Source organism: Capsicum annuum, chromosome 8 (assembly GCF_002878395.1).
Source record: "Capsicum annuum cultivar UCD-10X-F1 chromosome 8, UCD10Xv1.1, whole genome shotgun sequence".
Classification (NCBI taxonomy): Eukaryota; Viridiplantae; Streptophyta; class Magnoliopsida; order Solanales; family Solanaceae; genus Capsicum; species Capsicum annuum.
The window spans coordinates 702,956-724,181 of record NC_061118.1 but is presented as its reverse complement, the minus strand read 5'-3'; the positions used below and the strand labels follow the sequence as shown (position 1 = coordinate 724,181).

The following is a 21,226-nucleotide window of genomic DNA, read 5'->3' as shown; positions in this document are numbered from 1 at the left end:
ATGAGGCAACACATACTACTTAAAACTTGAACATCAAAATAAATCGCCTCGTCTTTGGGAATACTTAAAGCGAGGACAATGCTTGCTTCTCGTTTGAGATAAGAACGATTGTATCATACCAAGCACCACTTATTATAGGGCATATATATATCAGCTATGCTACAACAAAGAATGTACTTTGCGCAATTACAAAAGGGCAGCCCCGTAGCTCCCGCTATGCGGAGGGTTCGGGGAAGGGCCCCACCACAAGAGTGTATTATACGCAGCCGTACCTTGCATTTCTGCCAGAAGCTGTTTCCTAGGCTTGAACGATTACATTTTGTCAAAATAGAAGTTATCATGACCTGGCAATCAGAGATTGTCTTCGATGATGTCTTGACGTTCTCCTTCTTAAGGCCCACCTTTCTTTTATATCGCGAATATCGCCTATTTGATGTTCAGCAGAAGATTCATCATTTACCTGCAAACCTTGTTGACTGTTGTTGCTGGAAGATCCTCTTATTCGAGCTGCTTCAGCGACCAAATCTGTTATAATCATCTCGGTTGTCTTGGCTGTTATTCCTCTAAGATACCATGAAATAGGCGGAGGAGGTACAATCGCTGGTTGAATGAGTTGATCCAAGCTAACCGTTGATCCAATCCTCCCTTTTCCTTTAGTGCAGGAAATGTAATCGGCTAGCGTCTTAGGTCTGTAGGGATGACAAAGATGTTCGTCGACTAGAAGGGGTTCAACTTTCCATCGACCTTCAAATCTTTCCATGAATCCAGTTTTCACTTGCGTGAACTTCATCTAAACAGACGTAAAAGAAACAAGTCAGAATACGAAAAGCTACATTTGATTACACGTGATACAATGGCAAAATTCCATGGTTTAAGATAACGGGTAAAAGGTTCGAAATATACCTAAACTTCGGCGAAATTTGCTGTAACATGCCTCAAATTTGCGGGAGTCCTATGACCACCCTCGACTATTTATTATTGTATTTCTGTGACATATATTTGTCCAGCTGGACCACTGCATGAATACATGCGCACCGGCGGGTAAGGGTCTGAAGTGGTCCATCTGGACAAATATATGCTACAGCAATACGATAATAAATAGTCGAGGGGGGTCATAGGACCCCCGCAAAGTTGAGGCGTGTTTTAGCAAATTTCGCCAAAGTTTAGGTATATTTCTGACTTTTTTCCATAAGATAACTGAATAATCATGTAACTCCCAGTCTTTCTTTTCCATAGCAGTTTGGCAAACCGGCATCACAATTCACACAGAAGTATGGAGAACCGTGATGCCCGGTCACTGTTAGATACTGCTTTGGCATTGAAAGAAGCACTTAATGGAAAGCTCCAACTTATAGGAATTGTATTCTGGTAACCAATATAACTGCAACGAAAAAACTGTAGTGATTTTCCGAACTGTACACAGACCTTACCCCTATACGTTGGAGGTAGAGAGGACGTTTCCGACAGACCCTCAGCTCAAGGAAGAAACAGTCCAAAGCAGTATAGAGAAAGAGATAAAAACGGAAATGAAGAAGTCATGACAAAATACTATAGGCAACCTGACAAATCATTCTGAACAGTAGTCATAACAAGATAAATGATAATCGAAGTACAAAAACAACAGCTACCAAGAAACTACAAGATGATACTACGACTAATAGTATGGCTAACAGGACAGAAGAGTAAGTGAGACAACGATTAACTATCTGTCTATCCTTCTACCTTAATGTGTGTCCTCCATAACCTCGTATCTAAGGTCATGTGCTATCACCGTACTACTCAAAGTTCAAATAGTATTCTCCAAACATATACTGGCACGATAGGTTGTGTTTCACTAAATGTGTACTCTTTGACTTCTCACCTTTTTCCTTTAATTCGTTACGCAACATAAAAAACAGGCAGCGTGGTGTAACATATAAGAAACCAGCAATTAATCGGTGATCAGGTTTAGTCATTACTGTGTAGTCTTCTCTGTTTTGGTCCACTAATACATGAACCGATATTGTTCCCGACCACCAAAGAAATCTCCATATCGCGGCTTGGTCTAATTCCACCACTTGCCTTGAACCTTCGTCAACCAACACCTTTCTTGATAATACTTCCTGATATACGTAGAAACTTTAGCTCACATTTAGAAAGTGAAACGGCAAACGATAATAAAGCTTAACAAAAGAAGAGAGTAACATAAAGGACAACGCGGTGCACTAAAGCTACCTCTATGCACAGGGTCCGGGGAATGGCGTTTATTGTACACAGCCATACCCTGCATTACTGCAAGAGGCTGTTCCCACGGCTTGAACTCGTAACCTCCAAGGCTCCCCTTCAGAAGAAGAGAGTAACATAAGAGATATAAAAGGAAAGAAATTTCAATGCCCTCGATACTACTTTCATTGAAAAGATTGTGATGAGACGAGGTCTTTCAACATAGTAATGAGCCGTCTTACCTTGATATTCTTGAAAACTCGTTTATTTTCAGGGTCGGTTACAATGTCATACACGGTATCTGGGGGCAGTCCGATATCAACTTTCACATTCAGGTTGCACAGAGAACCTTTGGGTACACTTACCTGCAAGGATTAAAGTTCACAAATCATAAAGCCTCATAAGAAAATCAAACAACACAATTAAGTGCGACAAAGTACAACACGCGTGGTGTGGTGGTGGTCGCGTCTGGATATGTGACTTCTCAGAAAATATATTAACTTCGAAAAAATGAATCCATTATGATCCTCCTTTACTTCCTTGTTTGGTAAAAATCAATCAGTATCCTCCGAAATATCTGATAAAGTTGGAATTATCAAGAGAATATTAACATGGCCTCTGCACTCTCAACATGCACAAACCAAGAAATTGTCCGAGTCTTCTATTTACAAAAGAAGATCGAACAAGTTAATAGAAAGAAGATTAACTATGGAGAAATACATTAGTGGAAATAACAGTAACGTTAAGACTTTGATAAATTTTCAAACTCGAAATGTTGAAATCATCCTTTCGACATATTGCACAGGAGACTAGGAGGTCATATCCCCGTTAAGTGCTATTAGGGACTAGCTTCAGCAGTTCATTGACTGTTTTTCTATAAGTGCGCGCACAATAGGAATTCTACACCGAACAAATAATTTCACTACACTATTACCTTTACATATGGCGGGGGATCATTCCAACTCGGATTCTCTTTCCAAGATTGTAACTGCTTCTCTTTATCCACATCAATGACTACAGTTGCTCCTTTGTTACTACCTCTCAAGATTGATTTATCATGACCGACTTTCAATCTCTTGAAATTTGACTACAGAAACAAAGAAATTTTATGAATACATATAGATAATAGGGAAAAAGTTCGAAATATACCTAAACCTTGGTGAAATATGTTGTAACACACTTCAACTTTGCGGGGTCCTATGACTCCCCTCGACTATTTATTACCGTATTTATGTGGCATATATTTGCCCAGCTGGACCTCTACGTGAATACACGCGCACTGGCGCATAAGGTTTTGAAGTGATCCAGCTGGACAAATATATGCCACAGAAATACGGTAATAAATAGTCAAGGGGGGTCCCGCAAAGTTGAGGTGTGTCACAACAAATTTCGCTAAAGTTTACATATATTTCTGACTCTTTTCCCTAGATAATATATAGCTCGACAGGTAAATATCATATTGAAGAGGGAGGTACAAACCTTAACACACTCTTGGACCTTTTCCTGGAATCCTGAGAAAATAGACTGGATCATCGGACGAGGCAATCTATTATGTACATTGCTCTTATTCTCCCGTATATCTATGCCCTGACACTCCGTCTTCATTGAGCTAATCGGAGCTTGCATAATTGCAAGTATTAGTTTATGCAACATTTTTATATCATCACATACAACAGAACGCTAAATGTTTCTACATTGCGTTGAAAGTACCTAAATTTGCATCATAGATTATAAACTGAGAAATGCAACTTCTCCGATTAGCGGCGAATATGCAGTTGCTTCAAGTTGAAAATAGACTGTTATTGTAAATTTTCAAGTGTAACCAGCTCTTGTAATCACACTTTCTAAAAATAGAGGAAGTTGATCAAAATTGTATTACAAACGCCGATCCAAGATTTGATATTTATCGGTTCCTACAACGGAAACAAACTTTATACCTTCACAAGGTAGGGTACGGGTTTGTAAATACCACCCTCCACCCTCACGTGAACCCATAACCGGACTTCTAAATCCGCCCCTGCCATACAACTATGCCTAACTCGAAATAAGTTCGGGTCGGTTATATGAATCCTTAGCTCCTTACTGATCATGTTTTTTCCATCAAAAAAGTTTTTACATACGAAATAAACATCAAAACACAAAATTTCCAAAAGAGAAAACAGGTTTATATTGTACTCAATCTCGACAAGATTTACCACATCTAATCACCTCTACCTCTTCTTATACACACTACAGTCAATCTCTTACACTTCCTCACTGAGGCATCTGTACATCTTCTCTTCACATACCCAGGCCATCAAGGGCGGAGCTAGCAAGGGCCTAGTGGAGTTCATTCGAACCCCCTTCGGCAGAAAATTACACCATTTATACACATGGTTAAAATTATTTTTTTACGTATATATATATATAGTAGATGTTATTACACCACTTATACATAGTTAAAATTAACTTGTTTACGTATATATGACACACGTTGAACCCCATTTGACCTCTTCGTGTGTTTACTTTTTACATTTCGACACCCCCACTTCCAAGTAAAAATTCTAGCTCCGCCACTGCGGACCATCTTAGCCTTAGCTCCCTCATCTTAGCTTCATTCTTGATTCTATCTCTCCTAATATGCTCATACATACATCTCAAAAATATTCAGCTTAAAAAATAAACACTGTAGAACCTATTAGAATTCCAATCAGAACATAACATAACATTTTTATTTAATAAATTACAGTAACCAAGAACATTCAAGATTAAAACTGGAAAAAAGAAAAAAAAAATGAACAAACAAATATTATTAAGTGTATTATGAATCCAGATCAATAATATCATTAAGTATAAAATTACAAGCAATAAATAGATAATTAAGTGTAGTTAATTAATACCTCAATACTTTAATATAAAAAGATTTTTTAAGAAAAGAGAATACTTACTAGATTATTCTGATATGAGCAGCTGAATATTCTTGATTCTTCAATTTCAAGATTATCAAAAGTTGAAAAATTGCTCAGATTTTATGTATTTTAATTATTATTATTATTGATTTTTTTTATTTTTATTTTTTGGTGAAATGAATTTGAGTGGAGTTTATTTTTTGAGTCTTTTTTTTTTTTTTAATGTAAGTTGGAGTTCATTCTACGATTTAGTTTGATTTTTCCTGGGAGCACGTGAGCCACGTGTTGAGTATGGATAGAAGAGCTATTCCACCATTCTTTTTCTTTTGTTGCGGGTGTTCGGTATTTATATTGGGGTTTAGTTAAATTCAACTAATTATATTAATGTATCGAAGGCGAACTTTGGAGTAAATGATAAAGCTGTTGTCATGTGATTTGAAGATTTTTGGTTCGAGCCGTGGAAACAACCTCTTACAGAAATGGAGGTTGTAGGTTCGAGCTGTGAAGACAGCCTCTTGCAGAAATATCGGGTAAGATTGCGTACAATAAACTCTTGTGATAAATGCAAGGTAAGATTTTGGGTACAATAAAACCTTGTGGTTCGGTTCTTCTCCGGATCTATCAAGTCGTGGAAACAGCCTCTTGCAGAAATACACCGTAAGATTGGGTATAATAATCCTTGTGGTTTGACTCTTCTCTGAATTCTCCGGATCCATCAAGTCGTGGAAACCGCCTCTTACAAAAATGCAGGATAACATCGCGTATAATAATCCTTGTGGTTTGGCTCTTCTCTCGATCCAACGCATATCGAATCTTCAGTGTATCGGACCATCTTTTTAATTATATTGATGTATTGTAAGACACTTTTTTGGGGTGTTTTCTGTGGGAATTTCGCATTTTCAAGAGTATAAACTCGAGGCTTCTGATTAAAAACGAAAAATTTCAACCATATTATTACGATTCGTGTTAGTTGTTGTTTGGTGTTGAATTATAGGTATTCCGCCATTTAGCTTTTAAATATAGAGGATACGTGGTTGACTGATATTGCCTACCACCATTTTTGTTATCGCAATTTTTTTTTACGCATCTTAATAATTATTTCTTTGTTCACTAATAAATTGACAAATTAAATTCTTGAAACAAATTTCTCTATAAATTGAAATCAAAATTGAATTATAGAAAAGAAAGAATAAGAAATATTACTCACTTCACCGTAATCTTATTGTTTGATTTGAATTAAAGCAAAGTTTAAGAAAGTAAAAATAGGACTTTAAAATCTTGTGATCCTAAGTTTAAAATTATATAGAATGTATCAAAATATTTTTTTTAATTTTGTGATCTTAAACTTGCCATGCAGAATATTAAAATTAACCAAAAATAAAAGATATTCTTTTTTCTAACATACTAAAATAGAAAATAAAATAAATAAATAAATTAAAACGAAGGACTAATATCTGTACTTTTTCTTAATTTCACTTTTGAGAGTGAAGTTAATATTAAATAAAAAAAGATGGGGTTTTTATTAGAAATTTATTAAAGTATGATTTTGAGTATTAAGAGGGAATGTAAGGATTAGAGTACTTTTAATTATTATATTTCAGTTTAAGTTTAAATTTAAGCAATTTAGGGGTTTTCATATTAAAAAGTAAATAAAACATCTTATCGCTAACCTTATTCAAATATATATATATATTTTGAATTCTCGTTAGTGTTTGATATTCATATTAAAACCCTGATTAATTTGAATCACGCATTAAAGGGTTCATTCCGAGGGGACACTCCCAACGTAAACATTTCACGGGACGCGTACGTACCGTATACATGAAAGTTTAACCAATTTCTACATATACTTTAATAAATGATCGTCTGAATTTTTATCTTTGCAACATTCGACGTTTAGCCTTCACAAGGGTACACTTTTAGATGCGAGTGTCTCAAGTTATCAAGCTTCACATGCGATTATTTGACTTGTTTGCAAAAAATATTACGCAACATCAAAAGCAGGTGTTGGTGTTCGTGCACTTCCCCGAGAAGGTTCTCCAAAACTCGAACTCAAAACATCTAATCAAGGGTGAAACAGTCCCAATCCCAGTCCCACCACAACTCAGATTGATAACAGTAAAGTTTATATAAAACCCAATCCCTCGTAAATTTGGTTTCTAATTTTATTTTTTATGTCCCACATTGGAGAGGAAATAAGACCAAACGATATTCCCCATCTATATAAGGACCCTTCTTATTATTATTTATTACTTTCATAAATATCAAACTCTTACCACATACCCAATTCCTTTTTCCTCTCTAACCTAGTTTCACAAGTACAACAATGGCAGATGATCATTCATCTGCAATAATCCCTACTCTCCAGAACATCGCGTCGACCGTCAATCTAGACTGCAAATTAGACCTTAAAGGCATTGCACTTCAAGCTCGAAACGCGGAGTATAACCCGAAACGTTTCCCTGCAGTGATCATGAGAGTTAAAGAACCAAAAACTACAGCATTGATCTTTGCTACTGGGAAAGTTGTTGTTACCGGAGCTAAGAATGAAGGCGATGCAAAATATGCAGCGCGGAAATACGCTAGGATTGTGCAGAAGATTGGTTGTCATCTTGGAGTTAAGTTTAAGGATTTCAAGATACAGAATATTGTTGCATCATGTGATGTTGGATTCCCTATTAGACTTGAAGGACTTGCCTTAGCTCATGGTGCTTTTTCGAGCTACGAGCCGGAAATATTTCCAGGATTGATATATCGTATGAAGCAACCGAAAATAGTGATGTTGGTTTTTACCTCGGGGAAGATTGTCATCACTGGAGCAAAGGTTAGAGAGGACATATATACCGCCTTCGACAGCATATACCCTGTGCTCACTCAGTTCAGCAAGAAGACTCTCTAACGAGTTGAAGAATCAGCTGCGAATACATAGTTACATAAACTGATTATTTAGACGTTGGAACTTTGACTGCTTTATCTCAATTGAAATGTCCTTTTTATGTAATTGCTTGTATGTCGTGCATACATCACACAACAGATTACATACATCCAACCATTGTTTTACAAAAACGTTTCAAAAGTGTCGTCCTAAGAAGCAAATTCATAAACACACAGATTTAAGATGAGAAATAAACGAAAAAGTAACTAGATAAAAACTCCCCTGCATCCAGTATCAAACCGCAACTCTATTCCAGCTTAGGCCTGTAAATCGAGTATGTTAGGGAAACGAAAAAGAGGAAGGTCAGTCTTTTATCAGTTAGGAACTTATTAAGTACCTTATTGGCAATGTTGTTGGAAAGCCAATCAAGCCCCTCGTACAGTCCCTCTCCAGAAGTTGCACAAGTGCTCTGGATGTACCTGAATAGTAACGAGGCACAATTTAGTGTCTTTAAAAGAAAGGTAAGTCGTCACATGCTATGGCAGAGAGCTTACCAGTGACGCTGCCTGAGGGAGTGTAGTCCAAGCTTATCGGTAATTTCAGCAGCATTCATTGCATTAGGAAGATCTTGTTTGTTAGCAAAAACAAGCAGTACAGCATCGCGAAGCTCATCCTGGGACATATAGGAAACAACAAAGTTTTAAACACAATTTAAAAGGATAATCAAGTTCTTGCACTTTCTGGTCTAATGAATAAACGGAAAGTAGATATCTGAAAATAAGATAAAAAGAGGGTGTAAGCAGCAAGAAACATGGACTGTAGTTTCCACGTGCATTACTCCTCTATCCTACCTCCCCTTACCTATTTTTCCTGCATTCTTTCAAGCAACCGCGGGGACTCATACATACACATTGAGCAGTAAAAGTTAAGCAAATTATCATAAATCTTCTGTTTTTGGCTGTTTGTTTAAAAGCCGAGGTAGAAGGAATAAGTTTTTCTTTTCCACACCCATTTATGCCCAAATTCTTCAGATACATCACTAACTACTTAATTGCCAATCTGGAGTCAAATGTCTCCTATAACAAGGGATGAAGGTTATTGAACTTTTTTTCTCAATTACGCGATACGTTCCACCAATGATAACTTTTACAAAGCAATGTATCTAAGATTAACGGATCACAAATGGAAAATAACGAACAGCAGATGTGGTTTGATTTTGAACTTAAAGAATTAAATCATTAGGTGTAAGCCAAAACTTCTTTTTCTTTTTGGCAACCGAGAAATTCCACAAGATCAGTGTGCACTGCTCGAACTTGGTGGATAATGGCCTGCCCCTCTACAGTCTACCCTTCTCAACCTAAATACAAGATTTTTTTGTTTGCACCAGTGTTCAAACTTGTGACGCGTGCCTAACCGTCACATGATGTGCTCTTTCCACAGGTGATCAAGTTTTCTTTTAACTCAGACTGAACATGACTGATCTTCCTTTTCCAAAAATAGGAGTTAATTCAAATATTTACCTTTTCTTAATATGAATTTCTAGTATTTTGCCTTTCTAGCCTGTGCCATCTTTCGACCTTAGCAACCAAAAGTTTATGACTCTGTCTAATATGGCACAAAATCTAACCAAAAGCTCAAAGCAGACACAACTATATCTGTACCTAGAACGAAACTTACATCAAAACTGAAAATTCTCAATCTAGATTTCACCAGGAACCTTAAGAAAATCCTTTTCTTAGTGATCTTAATACTAAAAGTCTAAAAAGGTCTCATCACCAACTCAGGAGTTTAACTGTTCAAGAGGATGTGTAATAGTTAGTCATAAACAGTAATCCTTACCCTGCTCAAAGAAGATGACTTGCATATGCTTGAGCAGCAGTTGCAAAGTGGTTATAAGGTCGTTGGATATATCAGTTTTTAAGGAACTGAGTATTACGTAATGAATGCAGAATAACAGCCACCGACACCTATGTAAGCTTGGAAAAAATATCAGACTGATAATATACCACAACAACAACAACATACCCAGTATATTCCCACATAGCAGATTGGTAATATCTTAGAAAATAAATGATGTGTTGCATACACAAACTGATCTACTCAAACTTTCTACACTAGAGATGCTATATCATATATCATTTAGCATAAATAGCACACTTGAAACTAAAGCATCTTAAGTGAAGTTTGCTGACTCATTCACATAACTTCATGCCAGTTAGCTCTAGAGTCGTTGAAGCCAAATTTGACGCCCGCAAGAACAACACAAATTACAAGGAGGGTGAGAATTATTACCTCATTCAACATCCTGTGCAATTCATCTCTTGCCTCCACAACACGATCTCTGTCATTGCTATCAACCACAAAAATGAGACCCTGAGTGTTCTGGAAATAGTGCCTCCACAATGGACGGATCTGCCAAAGCAAGCATATATAAGCTGGTTACCTGAACTAATATTCTATGCCACAGAAATAGAGCTACTAGTAAAACAGAAATAGAAGTGGAAAAAGGAGAAGAGGCAAGAATAATTTTATCTAACAGAGATCATAACTTTATGCAGACGATAAGTCTTTAGATTAAAAGTATACCTTGTCCTGACCCCCGACATCCCAAACGGTGAAGCTGATGTTCTTGTACTCAACAGTTTCCACATTGAAACCTGAAAATTATCAATTATTGTTGTAACTCATCTTAATAGCTATGTTATCGACATCATCATTAGAGTTTTATATTAAGCTGATTAGGTGAACAAAAGGCAAACAACACAAGATAAATCTTCAGTAACACTTCAAAAAGCTTTTGCTAGTAGCAGAAGAAGAAAACCATTAATCAGAACTAATACTTCCTTTTTAGTTAATTTTAAACGGAAGTTCTAAGATTTATAAACAACACACACTAGTAAACAATTAAAGACAATCATATCAACTAGATATTGGTTTCATTTTAACTTGTGCAAAGGCAGGGACGAGGATTTGTGTTATTCAAGAGAAAAAATAGCCTCAGTCAATACTATCTAAAAGAGCATTCATGGGTAACACACACTACTAAACAACCAAACACAATCATATCAACTAGATATTGGTTTCATTTTTAACTTGTGCAAAGGCAGGGATGAAGATTTGTGTTATTCACCAGAAAAAATAGTCTTAATCAATACTATCTAAAAGAATATTCATGGGTAATCCAAAAAGAAATAATTGTACGATACAGATATTCTAAGCTTCAATTTTAGGAACCTTTACATTTCCATATCGTACAATCATAAAAGAGATAAACACATAAACAGTCATCAAGAATCAAGATCACATATTTAGAAATTCAAAATAACTATTTGAATATAGACATTACACGCCACTGATTAAACATTGCTTTCCCTGGATCAACAGGAAGAACAACAGAGACAAATGAAGGATTACTAAGTTATAGCAAACCAAACCATTGCAGCAAACAGTAAAAAGTAGAGGGACCATTATATTACTAGCTCTATGCACAACTTTCCATCTCCTTATCAAAATGATTGGTTAGTCTTTTTGAGTCACAATTGCCAGAAATGCTATTGCCAAGTATTTTTGCTGCATGAAAGTAAAGTACATACCAATAGTTGGAATGGTGGTGACGATCTCTCCAAGCTTGAGCTTGTACAATATGGTGGTCTTACCAGCTGCATCTAGTCCAACCATGAGGATGCGCATTTCCTTCTTGGCAAATAGCCGGCTGAAAAGCTTTGTGAATGTCAACCCCATTTCTCTTTCTTCTTAATGATCCCTGTGTACACTAACACAGTTGAATTTCGCAAACCAAAACCATATTTATATCAAAGATAAAATGATACAACGGTACAAAAGATGCATCAAAATGAATAGGATAACCGACATCTCTAAGAACATGGACATAAAATAAACAAAAGGGGACAGCCCAGTGCATTCCGCGTCACACCGGGTCCAGAAAATGTGATGTAGCTCCTTTGATCTATAGGTTACACAGATACAACTTCACATGATACAGCAAAATGAACAGAAAACCCAAAATCTCTTAGAAGACTGACAACAACAACAACAACAGACCCAGTATATTCCCACAAAGTGAGGTCTGGGGAGGGTAAAATGTACGCAGTCCATATACCACTACCTCCAAGGAAGTAGAGAGGCTGTTTCCGATAGACCCTCGGCTCAGTCTTAGAAGACTGACATGACACAAAATAAATAAAAAAGGCCAGCTAGTGCACAAAGCATCCCGCGTTCACGCAAGATTCGGAGCATGCAATGTAGGTAGTCTACCCAGATGATTGATCTATAGGTCACACAAATACACACCGTTGCTCCGATACTCCAATTTGGAGATAAAATAAGCAAAAAAGAGCAGCCCAGTAAACAAAGCATCCTGCACATAGTCCAGAGAATGTGATATAGGTAGTCTACCCGGCTGATTCCACTCTCAAACCATTTGATCAATAGGGTCAAAAGATACAACTTCACCGTTGCTCCAAGGCTCCATTTTGGATATAAATAAACAAAGCATCTAGCATTCATCCCAGGGTCTGAAGAATGTGATATAGGTACTCTACCGCTACCCTACCTGGTTGTTTCTATTCTCAAACCTTTTGATCTATAGGTCACACAAATACAATTCCATGGTTGCACCACAGTTCCCGTTTGGTGATAAAATAAACAAAAAGAAAAAAAATTACTCCCTCCGTTCCAAAACAGTTGTCAAGTTTTGCTTCTCGACAGTCAATTTTACTAGTTTTCAAAGCTAAATTAGATCAGACCATATTAATTCAATATTTCAAAATTAAAATTCAGATATTCAAAACCTATATGGAAAATACCCTACTTAAGTTGCAATTTCTCATATGTGACGAGTATCTTGGAGCGGAGGTAGTACAATGGTGGTATGTGGACCTATTCCTCTTACCAATACAAGCAGGTTCAGATAACTCTGTCCACCAAAGCTTAAGATCTAGATCAATATAATTCACAAATCAAGCTGCTTAAATACTACAATTTCCTATAAATCTTCAAAATACATCATAACAACAAAAATTCACATCAAAATCCAATAAAAAAGAATCAATTTTTTGATTCCAATCTACCTTGACACAAGCATCAATAACTGATTCCAATCTCAAATCCTTTGATCAATAGGTCACACAGATACAACTTTGATCACACATAGACCAAAAAAAAAAAAAAACTAGTTAATTCTTCGCATCTGTTCTAGCTTTGGTGGACACAGTAACCTCATATCTATTGCAGATGGAATATGGATTTAATAGAGGTACACAAAAGCTGATCCAGACACCACGGTTAATTATCACAAAACCAAAAAAAAAAACCATAATTCACGAATCAAATCGATTAAACATTACAATACTTCCCATCCTTCATAGCTTTAGTGGAGAAAGTTACCTAGCTAAAGCTGGACAGAATACCACAGTTATCGAAAAAAAAAAAAATTGACCACAAAAAAATAAACAAAAGTAAAAGATTCATCTTACCAATATATAGTTAATTACAGGTAACTCCGTCCACCAAAGCTTAAATCTAGATCAATAATATCATTAAATACAACAATTTTTCACAGATTTCGAAGCAATTTTTTACAGTTATCATAAAAAAAAATTGACCACAACAAAATAAACAAAATAAAAAAATCATCTTACCAATATATAGTTAATTACAGGTAATAACTCCGTCCACCAAAGCTTAAATCTATCAATAATATCATTAAATACGACAATTTTTCACAGATTTCGAAGCAGTTTTTTTAATTTATAAAATTTTCAAACAAAAAGTTTATAAAATCAATTTCAAAGCAAAATTCAATTGAGAAAATTGAATAAAAAGCTTAAGAAATGTAAATCTAAGATTAATAAATCGAAAAAAATATGGAGAAAATTTACCTGAAAAAGGTTAGGGAAAGAGGGATCTAGTGAGAGAGAGGAGAGAGAGAGCGCTTGAGAATAACGCGAAATATATATGGTAATATTTGGTGATGATAAATATAAAGGAGTTTTGAGATTAGTGGTAGTATATAAAATTGTAATTTAATTTGATTAGAATGACGGATATGTCCCTACGATTTCATGTTGGTTGTATTCCAATAACTTATTCGATGTGATTTTACAGGTGGAGTTTACGTTTCTTTGTAATTTCTTATGATTAGAATGACGAATATGCCCCTACGATTTGATATTGGTAGTATTACCAATAACAATTCGATGTGATCCACGTTCCTTTTCTGTTTTTTATGATTAAAATAACAGATATGCTCCTACAATTTGATGTTGATTGCATTGCAGTAACGTATTCGATGTGATTTTGCAAGTTGGGTGTATATTCCTTTGTAATTTCTTTTGATCAAAATGACGGATATGCCTTTACGATTTGATGTTGGTTGCATTTCAATAATATATTCAATGTGATTTCACAGGTGGGGTTTACCTTCCTTTGTAATTTTTTTTATTAGAATGACAGATATGTCCCTACAATTTGATGTTGGTTGCGATTTCGTGTAATTCCATAAGTGGGGTCTGCATTCATTTGCAATTTAGTTTGATTAGAATGACGGATATGCCCCTAAGATTTGATGTTGCTTGTATTGCAATAACATATTCGATGTGACTTTGCACGTGGGGTGTATATTTCTTTACAATTTCTTTTGATTAGAATGATAGATATGTGTAACGTATTCGATGTAGTTTCACAGGTGGGGTACATTCCTTTGCGGTTTAATTTGATTAGAATGATGAATATGCCCCTACAATTTGATGTTGGTTGCATTCCAGTAACATATTTGATGTGATTTTGCAGGTGAGGTGTCTACTTCGTTGCAGTTTAGTTTGATTAGAAAGACGGATATGCCCCTTTACAATTTGATGTTGGTTGAATTGCAGTAACATATTCAATATGACTTCGCAAGTGGGGCCTACATTTCTTTGTAATTTCTTTTGATTAGGATGACGAATATTGTTGCATCATGTAATGTTGGATTTCCTATTAGACTTGAAGGACTTGCCTTGCTCATGGTGCTTTTTGGAGCTATGAACCAGAAATATTTCCAAGATCTCTTTTTTTTTTGGTTTCCCATCCGGTGTCCGGGCCCGCTTTGGATCCCCGACTAATCCAAATCGCGCGTTGTAGGGCGCATTAAGGTGGCAACGCTTCCAACAGAGTTTTCTCCGTACCAAGGGTCGAACCCTCGACTCGACCTCTGGTAAGAGTAGAGCAGCCCCATCCACTGCACCACAACCTATGTTGGTAATATTTCCAGGACTGATATATCGTATGAAGCAACCGAAAATAGTGTTGTTGATTTTTACCTCAGGGAAGATTGTCGTCACTGGAGCAAAGGTTAGAGAGGACATATATACCGCCTTCGACAGCATATACCCTGTCCTGTGCTCACTCAGTTCAGCAAGAAGACTCTCCAACGAGTTGAAGAATCAGCTATGAATACCTAGTTTACATAAACTGATTATTTAGACGTTGGAACTATGACTAGTTTATCTTAAATTGAAATGTCCTTTTTAAGTAATTGCTTGTACGTCGTGCATACACATCACACAACAACAGATTACATACATCCAACCATTGTTTTACAAAAATGTCTCAAAAGTGTCGTCCTAAGAAGCAAACTCATAACCACAAGAGAAGAGAATTAAACGAAAAAGTAACTAGATAAAAACTCCCCTGCATCCAGTATCAAACCGCAACAACTCTATTCCAGCTTAGGCCTGTAAATAGAGTATGTTAGGGGAACGAAAAAGAGGAAGTTTAATCCAGCAAACTTTTATCAGTTAGGAACTTATTAAGTACCTTATTGGCGATGTTGTTTGAAAGCCAATCAAGCCCCTCATAGAGTCCCTCTCCAGAAGTTGCACAAGTGCTCTGGATGTACCTGAATATTGCGTAGGGCGGAAATTTTAGCGTGTCTTTAAAAGAAAGGGAAGACGTTGCATGCTATGGCAGAGCGCTTACCAGTGACGCTGCCTGAGGGAGTGGAGTCCAAGCTTATCGGTAATTTCAGCAGCATTCATTGCGTTAGGAAGATCTTGTTTGTTAGCAAAAACAAGCAGCACAGCATCCCGAAGTTCATCCTGGGACGTATGGGAAAAACAAAGGTTAAACACAATCCAAAGGGATAATCAAGTTGTTCTTGCACTTTCTGGTCTAATGAATAAACGGAAAGTAGATATCTGAAAATGAGACAAAAAGGGTTGTATGCAGCAAGAGAACATGGACTGTAGTTTCGCATACCTCCTCTATCCTACCTCCCTTTACTTATTTTTCCTGCGTTCTACCTAAGTAACAATGGACTCGTACATACACATTGAGCAGTAAAATGTTGTGCAAGTTTTTTGAAAGACGAGGTTGAAGGAATAAGTTTTCTTTTACACACACATTTATTCCCAAATTCTCTAGATACATCACTAGCTAAACAACTGTCAATATGGAGTTTTTAAATGTCTCCTATAACTAAGGACGAACGCCATTGAATTTTTTGTCTCAGTTACGCAATACATTCCACCAAGATCTCTAGATACAAGAAGTTCAGTATGCCACTGTCCGAACTTGGTGGATAATGGCCTGGCCCTCTATAGTCTTGGCCTTCTCGACCTAAACAGAAGACTTGTTTGTGCCAGTGTTTAAACATGTGACGCATGCCTAACCCACACATCACATGATGTGCTCTTACCACTAGAGACTAGACCAAAGCCCTAGGTGGTAGGCGTAAGCCAATATTATCAAATGTGATCTAGTTTTCTTTTAACTCAGACAGAAACTCGACTAATCTTCCTTTTTCAAAGATAGGAGTTACTAAGAGTTTCAAGTATTCTACCTTTCTAGCTTGTGCATCTTTAGACCTTAGTAACCAAAGTTTATGATCAGTCTAATATGACAAAATCTAACCAAAAATTCAAACCAGACGCAACTATCTGTACCTAGAATGAAGCGGAAAACTCTCAATCAAGCTTTCACCAGGAACCTTTTGAAGATTTTTTCTTAGTGATCTCAATGCTAAAGAGGTCTCATCACCAACTCATGAGTTTTATTTTTCTTAGTGATCTCAATGCTAAAGAGGTCTCATCACCAACTCATGAGTTTTACTATTGAAGTGATGTGTGATAGTTAGAGTCGTACGTGCTCAAAGAAGATGACTTGCAAATGCTAAAATGGTTTCAAAGCAGTTGGAAATATCAGCCTTTAAGGAACTAAGTAGAACATAATGAACACAGAATAGCAGCCACCTACACCTATGGGAGCTCAGCAAAAATATCAGATTGGTAATAGCTTAGAAAATAATTGATGTGTTGCATACATAAAATTGACATATTCAAAATATATAGACTAGAGAGGCTATAAATCATATATCATTTGGTATTTAATAGTACACTTGAAACTTCAGCATGAAGAAAAGCTTACTGACTCATTCACATAACTTCATGCCATTTAGCTCTAGAGTTGTAGAAGTCAAATTTGACGCCAGCAAGAATAACACAAATTACAAAGAGGGAGAGAATAATTACCTCATTCAACATCCTGTGCAATTCATCTCTGGCCTCCACTACACGGTCTCTGTCATTGCTATCAACCACAAAAATGAGACCCTGAGTGTTCTGGAAATAGTGCCTCCACAATGGACGGATCTGCCAAAGCAAGCATAAATAAGCTGGATACTTTAAATAAATAGAAGTGGAAAGGGGGGAAGAAGAGGCAAAACTAATTTTGTCTAATAAGGACCATAAGTTATGCAGAGGATAAATCTTTGCAAAGAGTATACCTTGTCCTGACCCCCGACATCCCAAACGGTGAAGCTGATGTTCTTGTACTCAACAGTTTCCACATTGAAACCTGAAAAATTATCAATAATTGTTGTGGCTCATCTTAACAGCTATGTTATCGGCATCTTAAATAGAGTTTATGTTAAGCTGATTAGGTGAACAAAAGTCAGACAAAAACGGATAAAATCTTCAGTAACACTTCAAAAGGCTCTTGCTGATCATAGCAGAGAAAAAGAATCAGTAAGCAGAATTAATACTTCCACTTTTGGTGCATTCTAAAGGAAAGTTCTACGAATTATAAATAACACGCACTACTAAACAACCAAAGACAATCACATCGACTAGATATTGGTTTCATTCTTACTTGTGCAAAGGCAGGGGCAAAGATTTGCGTTATTTCACCAGAAAATGTAATCTTAGTAAATATCATTTAAAAGACGTTTACGAGTGATCCAAAAAGAAAGAAATGCATGATACACAGTTGTTTCTACAATAAGGAGATTCTAAGCTTCAATTTTATGAACCTTTACATTTCCTAAGCAGGAAGAAGACACTGTCGGATTTCAATAGACAAAGAGAGTATATCTTGAAAAGCTTCTGTTGTACAATCATAAAGAGATCAGGCACATAACCAGTCATCAAGAATCAAGATCACATATTTAGACGTTCAAAACAATCATTTGAATATAAATATTACATGCCCCTGATTGGACGTTGCTTTCCCTGTATCACTAGAAAGAACAACAGAGATTGCAAAAGTAGAGGGACCATTATATCACTAGTTCTGTGCACAAGTTTCCATCTCCTTATCAAAATGATTGGTCAGTCTTTTGAGTCAAAATTGCAGCAGAATTTTAACACGCGTAAGACTTTAAACTGTGGAAATGTTAATGCCAAGTATTTTTGCTGCATGAAAGTAAAGTACATACCAATAGTTGGAATGGTGGTGACGATCTCTCCCAGCTTGAGCTTGTATAATATGGTCGTCTTACCAGCTGCATCGAGTCCAACCATGAGAATACGCATTTCCTTCTTGGCAAATAGCCGGCTGAAAAGCTTGGTGAATGTCAACCCCATTTCTCTTTCTTCTTAACGATCCCTGTGTACATTAACACCAACACCGTTGAATTACGCAAATCAAAAACCATCGTTTCCATCTAAGATACAAATGATAACAGTACAAAAGATGCATCAAAATGAACATAAAAATCGACATCTATTAGAAGATGGACATAAAATAAACAAAAAATATGGCAGCCCAATGCACAACACATCCCGCGTTCACGCAGGCAGTCCACCCTCCTGATGCATGTGTCAATGATTGATTCTAAGGCTTGAACAGCATGATCCATAGGTCACACAAATACAACTTCCACCATTGAGGCTCCCCTTTGGATAAACAAACATCAACAACAACAACATAGCCCGTGAAATCCCCAAAGTGGAATCCCGGGAGGGTAGAGTGTACCCAAACCTTACTCCTACTTCGTGAATCAGCAGTAATGAAGGAATCACAAACACTAAGGGAAGCATCATAAAGGCACTAAAGGGTGTGACCTAGTGATCAATCAAGTGGGTTGAGAACATAAGACCTCAGGTTCAAGTTCAAATCCCAGTAGAGACAAAAAGCACTCTGTGATTCTTCCTATTTGTCCTAAGCTTTGGTGGACAAAGTGACCTCATATCTGCTGTTGGTGGGAGGTGACAGGTATCACATAGATTTAGTTGAGGTGCATGAACATTCTAAAGCAAACAAATAAAAGGAACAGTCACCACAACAAAATAAACAGTAGCTAAAGAATGACAAAATAAACCAAAAAAAAAATTGTAATGGTGGTGTAATTCATCTTACCAGTATAGGTAACTATGGATAACTCCAACCACCAAAGTTTTTATGATCTAGATCAACAATTCACAAATCAAACTCATGAAATACTACAATTTCCCAGATTCCGAAGCATTCTAAAGGCATCCAAAGGTGTGGCCTAGTGGTCAATAAAATGGGTTGCAAACCTACGTCCTAAGGTTCAAATCCTAGGAGAGAGAAAAATAGGTTATTCTTCTCATCTGTTACAGTTACCTGACATCTATTGCTAGTGAGCTAGTGAATTTAGTCTAGGTGCACAAAAATTAACCTGGACACCACGGTTATCAAAAACGATGACCATCGACCACAACAAAATAAACAAAAAGAAAAATTGTAATGGTTGAAGTAATTCACTTTACCAATACAGGTAAAAGTACAGGTAACTCCGTCCACCAAAACCTAAGATCTAGATCAACATAATTCACAAATCAAATCATTAAATAGTCCAATTTCTCAGATTCCGAAGTAATTTTGTGTATCTGTTGCTGGTGGGAGCCAAAAAGTATCCCGCAACTTAAATCTAGGCACACAGAAACAGGCCTGAACACTACAGTGATCACATTGACCACAACAAAATAAACAAAAATAAAAATTCATCTTACCAATATATGTAAGTATAAGTAACTCCGTCCACAAAAGCTAAAAGATCTAGATCAACGTAATTCACAAATCAAATCATCAAATACTACAATTTTTTTCATAGCAAACACAGTTACCTAATATCTTTATTAATACCACAAATTTAATACAGGTGCACAAAAACTGGCTCGAATACCACAATTATCGTTAAAAACATTCACCAAAACAAAATAAACAAAAATAAAAAATTCATCTTACCAATATAGTTAAGATCTAGATCAATAATATCATTAAATAAGACAATTTTTCACAGATTTCGAAGCAGTTTTTTTATTTAACATTTTTTCAAACAAAAAAAATCAATTTCACAACAAAATTCAATTGAAAATAATTGAATAAAAAGCTTAATAAACGTAAATCTAAGATTAATAAATCCAAAAAATATGGAGAAAATTTACCTGAAAAAGGTTAGGGAAAGAGGGATCTAGTGAGAGAGAGGAGAGAGAGAGAGCGCGCTTGAGAATAAAGCGAATTATATATGGTAGTATTTGGGGATAAATATAAAGGAGTAATTAATGGTAGTATATAAAATAGTAGTCATTTTTTTTATTAGAATGACGGATATGCCCCTATGATTTGGTATTGGTTGCATTTCAGTAACATATTCGATGTGATTTCGCAGGTAAGGTGTAATATTCCTTTGCGGTTTAGTTTGATTAAAATGACGGATATGTCCCTACGATTTGATGCTGGTTGCATTGCAGTAACGCATTCGATGTGATTTTACGGGTGGGGTGTACAGTGCCTTTGCAGTTTAGTTTGATTAGAATGACGGATATGCCCCTACTATTTGATGCTGGTTGCATTGCAGTAACGCATTCGATGTGATTTTGCGGGTGGGGTGTACGTGCCTTTGCGGTTTAGTTTGATTAGAATGACGGATATGCCCCTACTATTTGATGCTGGTTGCATTGCAGTAATGCATTCGATGTGATTTTGCGTGTAGGGTGTACGTGCCTTTGCGGTTTAGTTT

At 36.4% G+C, this 21,226-nt stretch overlaps 4 protein-coding genes across 10 annotated transcripts; 1 reads left to right on the top strand and 3 right to left on the bottom strand.

Moving 5' to 3' along the window:
• Window positions 1-33: 33 nt before the first annotated feature.
• LOC107838730 lies at window positions 34-8,023 on the bottom strand. 3 transcript variants are annotated; one of them, XM_016681909.2, is made up of 6 exons: window positions 7,884-8,023; window positions 3,682-3,811; window positions 3,137-3,289; window positions 2,445-2,567; window positions 1,959-2,102; window positions 34-790 (listed from the first exon to the last, which is right to left on the bottom strand). In XM_016681909.2, the coding sequence occupies exons 2-6, from the start codon at window positions 3,805-3,807 to the stop codon at window positions 338-340; spliced, it is 999 nt and encodes a 332-aa protein (XP_016537395.1). In that variant the 5' UTR covers window positions 3,808-3,811; window positions 7,884-8,023; the 3' UTR covers window positions 34-337. The 3 variants fall into 3 exon arrangements, with proteins under 3 accessions (XP_016537395.1, XP_016537394.1, XP_016537393.1); XM_016681908.2 differs by lacking the exon at window positions 7,884-8,023 and adding an exon at window positions 5,130-5,316; XM_016681907.2 differs by lacking the exon at window positions 7,884-8,023 and adding an exon at window positions 5,130-5,307 and having other exon boundaries at window positions 3,682-3,821.
• Window positions 7,324-8,256, top strand: LOC107838732 (TATA-box-binding protein-like). The gene has a single exon (XM_016681912.2). It carries the CDS (start codon window positions 7,417-7,419, stop codon window positions 7,987-7,989), a length of 573 nt encoding a protein of 190 aa, XP_016537398.1. The 5' UTR covers window positions 7,324-7,416; the 3' UTR covers window positions 7,990-8,256.
• LOC107838733 (ADP-ribosylation factor 2) lies at window positions 8,066-20,761 on the bottom strand. Of its 4 annotated transcripts, none has more exons than XM_047394253.1 (8): window positions 13,866-13,964; window positions 13,461-13,506; window positions 11,559-11,728; window positions 10,552-10,622; window positions 10,258-10,377; window positions 8,520-8,638; window positions 8,363-8,444; window positions 8,066-8,288 (listed from the first exon to the last, which is right to left on the bottom strand). In XM_047394253.1, the coding sequence occupies exons 3-8, from the start codon at window positions 11,704-11,706 to the stop codon at window positions 8,283-8,285; spliced, it is 546 nt and encodes a 181-aa protein (XP_047250209.1). In that variant the 5' UTR covers window positions 11,707-11,728; window positions 13,461-13,506; window positions 13,866-13,964; the 3' UTR covers window positions 8,066-8,282. The 4 variants fall into 4 exon arrangements, with proteins under 4 accessions (XP_047250209.1, XP_047250212.1, XP_047250211.1 ...); XM_047394256.1 differs by lacking the exon at window positions 13,866-13,964 and adding an exon at window positions 13,626-13,843; XM_047394255.1 differs by lacking the exons at window positions 13,461-13,506; window positions 13,866-13,964 and adding an exon at window positions 20,652-20,761.
• On the bottom strand, window positions 8,066-20,770 carry LOC107838734 (ADP-ribosylation factor 2). Of its 2 annotated transcripts, none has more exons than XM_047394257.1 (7): window positions 20,652-20,770; window positions 18,677-18,846; window positions 17,747-17,817; window positions 17,493-17,612; window positions 15,943-16,061; window positions 15,781-15,862; window positions 8,066-8,288 (listed from the first exon to the last, which is right to left on the bottom strand). In XM_047394257.1, exons 2-7 carry the CDS (start codon window positions 18,822-18,824, stop codon window positions 8,283-8,285), a joined length of 546 nt encoding a protein of 181 aa, XP_047250213.1. In that variant the 5' UTR covers window positions 18,825-18,846; window positions 20,652-20,770; the 3' UTR covers window positions 8,066-8,282. The 2 variants fall into 2 exon arrangements, with proteins under 2 accessions (XP_047250213.1, XP_016537400.1); XM_016681914.2 differs by lacking the exon at window positions 8,066-8,288 and adding an exon at window positions 15,524-15,698.
• Between the last annotated feature and the right edge of the window lie 456 nt (window positions 20,771-21,226).

Bases quoted from the DNA above. Each gene is read 5' to 3' on its own strand.
- LOC107838730 (XM_016681909.2), bottom strand. From the start codon at position 3,807: ATGAAGACGGAGTGTCAGGGCATAGATATACGGGAGAATAAGAGCAAT. The intron at 3,290-3,681 runs GTTTGTACCTCC...TTGTTTCTGTAG, and splicing joins AGGTCCAAGAGTGTGTTAAG to TCAAATTTCAAGAGATTGAA. The intron at 2,103-2,444 runs GTAAGACGGCTC...TACGTATATCAG, and splicing joins GAGTTTTCAAGAATATCAAG to GAAGTATTATCAAGAAAGGT.
- LOC107838732 (XM_016681912.2), top strand. From the start codon at position 7,417: ATGGCAGATGATCATTCATCTGCAATAATCCCTACTCTCCAGAACATC.
- LOC107838733 (XM_047394255.1), bottom strand. From the start codon at position 11,706: ATGGGGTTGACATTCACAAAGCTTTTCAGCCGGCTATTTGCCAAGAAG. The intron at 8,639-10,257 runs GTAATAATTCTC...TATATGTCCCAG, and splicing joins TGCACAGGATGTTGAATGAG to GATGAGCTTCGCGATGCTGT. The intron at 8,445-8,519 runs GTAAGCTCTCTG...GTTACTATTCAG, and splicing joins TCCCTCAGGCAGCGTCACTG to GTACATCCAGAGCACTTGTG.
- LOC107838734 (XM_047394257.1), bottom strand. From the start codon at position 18,824: ATGGGGTTGACATTCACCAAGCTTTTCAGCCGGCTATTTGCCAAGAAG. The intron at 17,613-17,746 runs GTATACTCTTTG...TTGCTTTGGCAG, and splicing joins ATGTCGGGGGTCAGGACAAG to ATCCGTCCATTGTGGAGGCA. The intron at 16,062-17,492 runs GTAATTATTCTC...CATACGTCCCAG, and splicing joins TGCACAGGATGTTGAATGAG to GATGAACTTCGGGATGCTGT.